Below are 10,772 nucleotides of genomic sequence, written 5' to 3' on the forward strand. Positions count from 1 at the left end.
CTATATTAATGGAATTTGTACCTTTGATTATTAATTAATTAAATTAATGTTAACAAAACAAATAGATACAGGGGGAAAAAATCAAATCAAAGAGAAGCAAATCATTTTTTTACACATTTATAGTTCAGATAAATAAGTAAATCAATGAATACACTATTCATTCAGTCTGAATATGTGACAGTTTTGTAGGCATCAGAGGATCAGCTAATATTTGATTTTGTTACTTTAAATTTTGTTTTTTAATCATAAACAAATCCATCGTCTTATAAAGGACGTGACCTCATGTGAGTCTCGATCCAGATGTTGAGACACTGTCAAAGAAATAATGTGAGAAAATCAGTAGAGAGATTCATCGTTTTATTTTGTACTTATTATTAAGCACTTTATGAGGATGTAAAATAAGTAAATAAAACAGTAACAATTGACAGACCAATCTGAGCAGGTGTTCTCCTGCTGTCCAATCAGAGCGCTTGGAGGCGTGGCCGTAAAGGTGTAGCACAGCTGTCGTCTTTCTACTGGATATTTTTATATCTGACAACTGGAAAAGATTCAGATGTATTTCAAGGTCCGACAGTCGTGTAGCAGAACGCTGTACAAAGATAAAAAGATTTATAAACTCTACTCTGTGTGAAGAAAATGAGCTGAATCTGTCAATCAAACATGTTTTCATATTTAAAAAACAATCTGTGATTCTGTGTGTGAAAGAAGAAAAAGACAGTAAGTGATAATGTTTTTGTATTTAAAATAACTTTTATTATGATGAAAAAATAACTATTTTAAAATGAGAATATTTTGGCACGTTGTTGGTTGGTTTGGTCTCATCCATTATCTGCAGTTTAACTCCAGTTTAATGGCAGTTCAACCGTAGATTAACTCCAGTTTATCTGCAGTTTAACTCCACTTTAACTCCAGTTTAATTCCAGTTTAATTTCAGTTTAGTTCCAGTTTAACTCCAGTTTATCTCCAGTTTATCTGCAGTTTAACTCCACTTTAACTCCAGTTTAATTTCAGTTTAGTTCCAGTTTATCTCCAGTTTAACTCCAGTGTAACTTAAGTGTTACTCTAGTTTGAATCTAGTTTGACTCCAGTTTAGCTCCAGTTTAACTCCAGTGTAACTGAAGCGTTACTCTAGTTTGACTCCAGTTTGACTCCAGTTTAGTTCCAGTTTAACTCCAGTTTAACTCCAGTGTAACTTAAGTGTTACTCTAGTTTGAATCTAGTTTGACTCCAGTTTAACTCCAGTTTAAATACAGATGAACTCAAGTTTAACGGCAGTTTAATTCCACTTAAACTCAGTTTAACTGCAGATCAACCCCAGTTTTACTAAACTTGAATTCCTGATTAACTTCAATTCAGCTTTAAATTAGATGCACTTTAAACTCAGTTCAATTAAAGTTTAACTCCACTTTAAATTAAAATGTCTCCTGACAGTCACCCGAAGGTCACCTGAAGGTCACCTCGATGTCACATGACAGTCTCCTTAAGGTTACCTCAGAGTCCCCTTTAGGTCACATGACAGTCTCCTTAAGGTTACCTCAGAGTCCCCTTTAGGTCACATGACAGTCTGCTTAAGGTTACCTCAGAGTCCCCTTTAGGTCACATGACAGTCTGCTTAAGGTTACCTCAGAGTCCCCTTTAGGTCACATGACAGTCTGCTTAGAGTCCCCTTTAGGTCACATGACAGTCTGCTTAAGGTTACCTCAGAGTCCCCTTTAGGTCACATGACAGTCTGCTTAAGGTTACCTCAGAGTCCCCTTTAGGTCACATGACAGTCCCTTTAGGTCACATGACAGTCTGTTACCTCAGAGTACCCTTTAGGTCACATGACAGTCTGCTTAAGGTTACCTCAGAGTCCCCTTTAGGTCACATGACAGTCTGCTTAAGGTTACCTCAGAGTCCCCTTTAGGTCACATGACAGTCTGCTTAAGGTTGCCTGATGGTCAGGTAACTATCTGAGTTTTCGGGGCAGTGCATGAACAAGTGTCTGCAAAAAGAAACAACTTGATGATGCAGTGTATTGATTTATTGGTGGATGTGAGTGATCTTATTAATTAGCATGATGTCAAGTCAAAGGTAACATGAGACTGGAGCAAAGCATTCTGGGATACAGTGGTGAAACCTGTCAATGTAAATCAGTTTGAGCCACAGGGAGATTAAATGTTGAAATATGCACAAACACACAGAGTTAAACTGAGTCTGGCTAAGTTTCTTATCTTCTTCATAAATAATGACTTTTGTTATTTGTCTCATTAAATATGCAATCAGCTGTGATTTCAGACATACAACTAAGTTCCCTTGTTCAGTTTGTCAAACGTATCATTCACACAAACCATCGAGATTTCTTTGACCATCTTGAGACTTTATTGGATTATTACTTCAGAGTAATAATATATATAATAATACTACAGTATTCTCATACTGTGAAGTGTTTAAACCTGCTTGTTAGATTCATGATCAATAGTTGTGTCTCTGAGGTTTATGTCACTGCCCTCTAGCGGTCACAGTGTGTAACTGTATAGATAAAACACTGACACATCCGTCCACAAAGCTTTTACTTTGAAAGGTCGGTGCTCGGCAGTGAACCGGATGTCGTCAGAGCGCCATCTTGAATACAAAGATCCAAAGTGTTGGTGTTTCACGCTTTCCCCTCCGGTTACCGACAGACCGGCACCGGACTCTCGTCCCCGAGGCCCGGCGCGCCGCCCCGTGTCTGTGCACGCGCCCCGTGAGGCTCGAGGGCTCGCGGCAGATGGAGCGGACTCAAACGTTCGCGTGTCAGACGGAGCTCATCATGGCGGCGGCGGTGGAGGCGGCCGTGTGCGAGCTGCACCGGGAGGCGGCGGACGGCCCGCAGCGACGGGTGAGGCCCGGTACCGAGTGTGTCCCCGCAGTGCACGACTGTGTGTGTGTGTGTGCGTGCGTGTGTGCGTGCTTCAACGCAGGCGTGTGCACGGAAACGTTCGTCTGGAGGACACACAGCTTCAGAGGAAAATCCCACCGTCACTTCCGGCTTTGCTGGGAGTTATAATCACGCGAGACTACAGAAACGGGATTTGAAATGACTTGAATTTAATAATAAATTAATAGTAAAATAAAGAATAAACATTAATCAAAGATGGACTTTGTAATGCATTTATTGATTTAATAATACATTAATAGTAAAGTAAAGAATAAACATTAATCAAAGATGGACTTTGTAATGCATTTATTGATTTAATAATACATTAATAGTAAAGTAAAGAATAAACATTAATCAAAGATGGACTTTGTAATGCATTTATTGATTTAATAATACATTAATAGTAAAGTAAAGAATAAACATTAATCAAAGATGGACTCTCTAATGCATTTATTGATTTAATAATAAATTAATAGTAAAATAAAGAATAAACATTAATCAAAGATGGACTCTCTAATGCATTTATTGATTTAATAATAAATTAATAGTAAAATAAAGAATAAACATTAATCAAAGATGGACTTTGTAATGCATTTATTGATTTAATAATACATTAATAGTAAAATAAAGAATAAACATTAATCAAAGATGGACTTTGTAATGCATTTATTGATTTAATAATACATTAATAGTAAAGTAAAGAATAAACATTAATCAAAGATGGACTCTCTAATGCATTTATTGATTTAATAATAAATGAATAGTAAAATAAAGAATAAACATTAATCAAAGATGGACTTTGTAATGCATTTATTGATTTAATAATAAATTAATAGTAAAATAAAGAATAAACATTAATCAAAGATGGACTCTCTAATGCATTTATTGATTTAATAATAAATTAATAGTAAAATAAAGAATAAACATTAATCAAAGATGAACTCTCTAATGCATTTATTGATTTAATAATACATTAATAGTAAAATAAAGAATAAACATTAATCAAAGATGGACTCTCTAATGCATTTATTGATTTAATAATAAATTAATAGTAAAATAAAGAATAAACATTAATCAAAGATGGACTCTAATGCATTTATTGATTTAATAATAAATTAATAGTAAAGTAAAGAATAAACATTAATCAAAGATGGACTTTGTAATGCATTTATTGATTTAATAATAAATTAAAAACATAAAACATCTGTTCATTATTTGCTTGTTTCAAAGATATTCTGTTTACTGTCATAACTTTACTGTCATATTCTGTTTACTGTCATAACGCCGTGTTTCCTGCAGGTTCAGCTGACTGCCGTCCTCCATGTGATGACCAGAGAGGCTGTTCGTAAAATCTGCAGAGTTTTCAGAGAGCTGTATATGAGTTTAGCGACGGAGAATGAAGCTCTGAAGGCCAAAGTTGGACATCTGGAGAGTGAACTGAGGTCAAAGGTTGAGAAGACGAAGACGGTTTATAAGATAAAACCATCAGGTGAGACGGACTGGAGTCACAGCCTCAATGAACTGATGACATCTTTGTTTATGTTTAACTTTTAACCTCAGCTTTTAATAAAAACCCAAACAGAAACTGAAACTTAATTTAACTGGTTTAATGCGGAAAAACTGCTAGATTTTGGTATTTAATAATTTAGTGTAAACACATTCTTTAGAGTGTAGGAGCTCTGAAAGACTTCTGGCACAACTTCTCCTGCTTCCACAGGAAAAGTCTGATGATGCCAAGATAGACGTTTCTCTTAATACTTCAGGGGTCTTGGTTAAAGTTCAGAGCTGTTAGGGTTTAGGGCTGGAGCAACGTCTTCGCACCGTATGAACGTCGTGACCTCGTAGACACTGTAGGAACGTCGTGACCTCGTAGACTGTACGTAGATGGTGTCTATACATGGGCGGCTGTGGCGTAGTGGAGAGCAAGGTAGTTCTCCAATCAGAGGGTCGGTGGTTCGATACCCGGCTTCGGCAGTCGATGTGTCCTTGGGCAAGACACTTAACCCCAAGTTGCTCCTGAAGGCCATCGGTGTGGACTGATGATGAATGTTAGTTAGAGTCTGATGGTGGCACCTTGATGGTAGCCTGTCATCAGTGTGTGAATGGGTGAATGATATGTAACATACTACTGACTGTAAGTCGCTTTGGAGAAAAGCGTCTGCTAAATGACTGTAATGTAATGACCTCGTAGACTGTACGTAGACGCTGATGATGTAGGCACGTCGTGACCTCGTAGATGACGTAGGCGCTGAAGGAATAACCCAAACATTTGCGTTAAAGTGAAAAGGAAACATCGTTTGACTCTGTTTTTAATCGTATTGAATCTTCCAGGTGGACCCGCCTTGTCACTGGACATCAACCAACCAGCTGCTAACCCTGCGGCCCTCGCCATGGCCATCCTCAACTCAGCCAAATCGAGACGCAGAGCCAACAGCAACCCTCAGGTGCCTTTGGTCATCATCAGCCAGCCGCTCCCCGGACCAATCACAGGCCAGATGAGCCCCACCCCTCCGGTACTGCCGGAGAAACCAGATCAAACCACAGCTCACGCTCCGGCTGATCTTCAGACAGAAGTGGTGTTAGAAATAAACCAGATTTCCACAGATCCTGATGAATCACCTGGGGAAGTGACATCACTTCCTGTGGATAATTATCAGCCAACCAATGAGTTCACAGGTGTTCCAGTGACAGTCAGGGAAGACACGCCCACACCTGAAGAGGACCAGGCTGTTGTTGTTGTAAGTCTTTTACTTAAAATATATATACATATATATATGTACGTGTGTGTGTGTAAATAGATAAATATCTTGAAAACAAACTAAGTAAAAGTGTTTAATGTCAATTCAAATCAGATTTCCTTTTAGTTTAGGGGCTATGATTTATATTTTGTTTAATAATGGATCATATTTTTCTAATAAATAGACATAACTGATGATAATTCATATCTGAGCAATAGAATCACACGTCTCTGTTTTCCAGGAAACAGAAATAAAGATGGAAACTGTTGAAGGGACCCTCGTTGACAGTCAAACAGGTGAGATGGGTATTAATATGATGATGATGATGATGATGATGGTGGTGGTGAAGATGATGATGATGTGTTTGAGAACGTCGGGTGCATTCATAAAGTGACTCACAATGTCCCTCTTTGGAAGGTAACTGGTGAGCTTATGAATCAGCTAAAGTTGAATGAGAACTCTTTTAATCTCGTTACTGGTTTAACATTTGGAGTCAGCAGACCATGAAGACCAGATTAGTTCTGTTGGCTGGTTGGATGTCACCATGGAAACCAGTTGTTCTGTCTCTTTAGTATCTGACTCTGGAGAAGCAGAAAGTGTCCCATTGATGTTTGTGTCTGAGAGGAAATGTCCAATGTGTTCCTGTGCAGCTCTGAGTGAAGAGGAGCAGAGGGAGCTGGAGAGGAAGAGGAGGAGGGAGCTGTACAAAGAGAAGAGGTTCTTCTGTGAGCTCTGTAACAAAGGTTTCCATCAGAAACACCAGCTGAGGAAACACGTGTCCTGTCACCTCAAACCTTTCCCCTGCAGCTCCTGTGACAAAGGTTTCTACAAGGCCAAGAGTCTGCAGAAGCACCTTCTGAGCCACCAGCTGAGGGAGGCTCAGGAGAGCGACCCCGACAAGCTGCTGCGCTGCGACCAGTGCGACAGGAAGTTCAGGCTGCTGCGGCAGCTCCGAGTGCACCAGGCGTCTCACCGGCTGGAGAAAATGCCGCTGCAGTGCCACGTCTGCGACCGCACCTTCACCTCGGCCGGCGCGCTTCGCTACCACGAGGTGTCGCACGCTCAGGTGAAGCCCTTCATGTGCGACGTCTGCGGCAAAGGCTTCACCAGGAAGAAGAGCCTCCGAGAGCACCAGACCGTCCACACCGGCGCCCGGCCGTACGCCTGCCCTGCCTGCGGGAAGAGCTTCTCCACCGCCAGCAACTTGCGTGTCCACAAGAGGTCGCACTCCGAGGAGCGGCCCTACAAGTGCTGCGAGTGCGACAAGGCCTTCAAGTGTAAGATGGGGCTGCTGCAGCACCGAGTGGTCCACTCCGGAGAGAAACCCTTCATCTGTCAGACCTGCGGACTCAGCTTCGGCCTCAAGTACAACTTCCAGAGACACATGCGCCTCCACAACGGGGAGAAGCCCTTCAGGTACTCAGCAGTGCACTGCTCTCACTGCAGGGTCAGAGGTCAGAGGTCAACAACATCAACACAACTCATAATGAAACAGAATCATTCTCTAGTTGCAGCTTGAAAATACTTTCTCTGTTTTCTCAGTAAAGAGACGTTTTAAGATGACTGATTGATTGGCAGATTGTGTGTGTATATATATATATATATATATATATATATATATATATATATATATATATATATATATACGTTTAAAGATGACTGATTGATTGATTGGCAGATTGTGTATATATATATGTGTGTATATATATATGTATATATGTGTATATATATATATATGTATATATATATGTGTATATGTATGTATATATATGTATATATATATATATATATATATATATATATGTGTATATGTATGTATGTATATATATGTATATATATATATATATATATATATATATATATATATATATATATATATACATACATATATATATATATATATATGTATATATGTATGTATATATATGTGTATGTATATATATGTATGTATATATATGTATATACATATATATATACATATATATATACATATATACATACATACATATATATGTATGTATATATATATATGTATGTATATATATGTATGTATATATATGTATATATATGTATGTATATATATATGTATATATGTATGTATATATATATATGTATATATGTATGTATGTATATGTATGTATGTGTATGTATGTATATATATATATATGTATGTATATATGTATGTATGTGTGTATATATATATATGTATGTGTATATATATGTATGTATATATATATATGTATATGTATGTATATATGTGTATATATATATGTATGTATGTGTATATATATGTATATATGTATGTATATATATGTGTATATATGTATATATATATGTATGTATGTGTATATATATGTATATATGTATGTATATATATAACACTAACACCATGTATGCTATTGCACCATAACAAAGATGCTGATTCAGATAAAGTGTCACATGATCTCTGTTCCGGTCTCAGGTGTGATAAATGTGGCGAGGGCTTCACGGGGACCTGGGCTCTGAAGACCCACATGCTGGTCCACGGCGTGGAGAAGCCCTTCATGTGCGACCTCTGTGGAAAGACGTTTTTCTACAACTGCCAGCTGCAGAAGCACCAGCAGCTGGTCCACAACAACAAGGACCGGCAGAGGGGGGCGTTGGCGGGGCGACGGCGGCCGACCGGAGCCAAACCCTTCAGCTGTAAGATCTGTCTGAAGAGCTTCAGCAGCAACACCACGCTGAGGACGCACGAGAAGAGCCACGCCGAGAACAAGGAGTTCACCTGCGACACCTGCGGGAAGTCCTTCCACCTGCGCCACCTGTACCTGTACCACATGAGGCAGCACAGCGGCGACCGGCCCTACGTCTGCAGCGTCTGCCAGAAAGGCTTCCTGCTGATGTCGCAGCTGAAGCAGCACGAGCTCCTGCACACCGGAGTCAAACCGCACAAGTGTGAAGAGTGCGGCAAAGAGTTCAGGACGCCGCAGAACTACCACCGCCACCTGCTGGTCCACACCGGAGAGAAACCCTACGAGTGCGTGGTGTGCAGCAGGAAGTTCCGGCAGTCCAACCAGCTCAAGTCTCACATGCAGATCCACACCGGGGTGAAGCTGTACGCCTGCGGGCGCTGCGGCGTCGGCTTCTCCGACTCCAGGCAGCTGAAGAAACACCGATGTGGAGACGAGTTCACTGGCTGTGAGTCCGGCAGCAAACGAAGGAAGCAGAAGAACGGCTTCCCCTGGACCGAAGGCCTCGCACACCAATAACAGCCCAGACGTTTGGTCCTGAAGCTCAGCTAGCCTAGCATAGCATAGAGACTGGAAAACAGCTAGCCTGGCTGAGCATAGAGACTAGAAACAAATAGCTTAGCGTAGAGACTGGAAACAGATAGCTTAGCATAGAGACTGGAAACAGCTAGCTTAGCATAGAGACTGGAAACAGATAGCTTAGCATAGAGACTGGAAACAGCTAGCTTAGCATAGAGACTGGAAACAGCTAGCTTAGCATAGAGACTGGAAACAGATAGCTTAGCATAGAGACTGGAAACAGATAGCTTAGCATAGAGACTGGAAACAGCTAGCCTCGCTTAGCATAGAGACTGAAAAACAAATAGCTTAGCGTAGAGACTGGAAACAGATAGCTTAGCATAGAGACTGGAAACAGATAGCTTAGCATAGAGACTGAAAAACAGATAGCTTAGCATAGAGACTGAAAAACAGATAGCTTAGCATAGAGACTGGAAACAGATAGCTTAGCATAGAGACTGAAAAACAGATAGCTTAGCATAGAGACTGAAAAACAGATAGCTTAGCATAGAGACTGGAAACAGCTAGCCTAGCATAGAGACTGAAAAACAGATAGCTTAGCATAGAGACTGAAAAACAGATAGCTTAGCATAGAGACTGAAAAACAGATAGCTTAGCATAGAGACTGGAAACAGCTAGCCTCGCTTAGCATAGAGACTGGAAAACAGATAGCTTAGCATCGAGACTGGAAAACAGATAGCCTCGCTCTGTACAAAGCTCAGAAATACAGCAACCATCAAACCGATGAACATGTTGATTTCATTTTAAGAAACAGAGAGGACTATTTCTTGTCAACAACCGTGTATCCATCCGCCAAGTTCTTGACCCACAGACATGAGATTAATATCCATCCTCCCGTATCACCTGTCATAACAGAATCATCCCAAAATGTTGTACTATTGCTTTAAAGGTTGTCTTCTGTATTTTTATATTTTAAAGAGAAGATGAAGACATGATTAGTAGTTTATTATATAAATAGTTTTCTGTTTTTGTGAAAGGACTCCCTTTTGTTTTGTGTTAAATATATTCAGTTCACTCAGTTTACTGTTGAATTAAAGGGCCGGTTCCCTTCCTCTGTGTGTCTGTTCACACACACACACACACACACACACACACACACACATACACAGACATACATACAAACACACACACAAACATACATACAAACACACACACGCATACAAAGACATACAAACACACACAAACAAACACACACATACAAATACACACAAACAAACATACAAACACACACATACAAATACAAACATACAAACACACACATACAAATACACACATACAAACACACACATACAAACACACACATACAAATACACACATACAAACACACACAAACAAACATACAAACACACACATACAAACAAACACACACAAACAAACACACACACCCTCCTCAGAGATAACATTCGGTTGTATATAACCTTATTTTATAATAACTGAATGTCTGTTTAGTGAGTTCTTTACGCTTCACATTCAGTGTTTGAACGCTTTCAGACACAACACGACCTGAAGGCGGCCGTAAAGCAACAACTGTCGTAAACCTGAAGGCGGCCGTAAAGCCACAACTGTCGAAAACCTAAACCTGAAGGCGGCCGTAAAGCCACAACTGTCGTAAACCTAAACCTGAAGGCGGCAGTAAAGCAACAACTGTCGTAAAGCAAGAAGAAGAAGAAGCTGTAATTTCCGACGTCCATGAAGCAGACGGGTTGTGCGCATGCGCCCTGATCAGCAGTTGTTGTCGGTACTCGGTCCCGACAGCTCCGGTTAACCGGGAGTCTGACCAGGAGAGCCTCTGAAGGCTAACTGTTAGCTGCTGTTAGCGGCTAGGCT

The 10,772-nt window shown here is 40.0% G+C and overlaps 1 protein-coding gene across 1 annotated transcript; it reads left to right on the plus strand.

Moving 5' to 3' along the window:
- Positions 1 to 2,450: 2,450 nt before the first annotated feature.
- Positions 2,451 to 9,988, plus strand: LOC129088912 (oocyte zinc finger protein XlCOF6-like). Its single transcript, XM_054596185.1, has 6 exons — positions 2,451 to 2,860; positions 4,199 to 4,388; positions 5,231 to 5,637; positions 5,879 to 5,933; positions 6,288 to 7,053; positions 8,099 to 9,988. Exons 1-6 carry the CDS (start codon positions 2,750 to 2,752, stop codon positions 8,883 to 8,885), a joined length of 2,316 nt encoding a protein of 771 aa, XP_054452160.1. The 5' UTR covers positions 2,451 to 2,749; the 3' UTR covers positions 8,886 to 9,988.
- Positions 9,989 to 10,772: the final 784 nt, after the last annotated feature.

The sequence above is a fragment of the Anoplopoma fimbria genome, chromosome 1 (genome assembly GCF_027596085.1).
Source record: "Anoplopoma fimbria isolate UVic2021 breed Golden Eagle Sablefish chromosome 1, Afim_UVic_2022, whole genome shotgun sequence".
Classification (NCBI taxonomy): domain Eukaryota; kingdom Metazoa; phylum Chordata; class Actinopteri; order Perciformes; family Anoplopomatidae; genus Anoplopoma; species Anoplopoma fimbria.

Coding starts and splice junctions, on each gene's coding strand:
- LOC129088912 (XM_054596185.1), top strand. CDS start 2,750: ATGGAGCGGACTCAAACGTTCGCGTGTCAGACGGAGCTCATCATGGCG. Junction 4,389..5,230: donor TTATAAGATAAAACCATCAG/GTGAGACGGACT, acceptor TGAATCTTCCAG/GTGGACCCGCCTTGTCACTG. Junction 5,934..6,287: donor CCTCGTTGACAGTCAAACAG/GTGAGATGGGTA, acceptor GTTCCTGTGCAG/CTCTGAGTGAAGAGGAGCAG.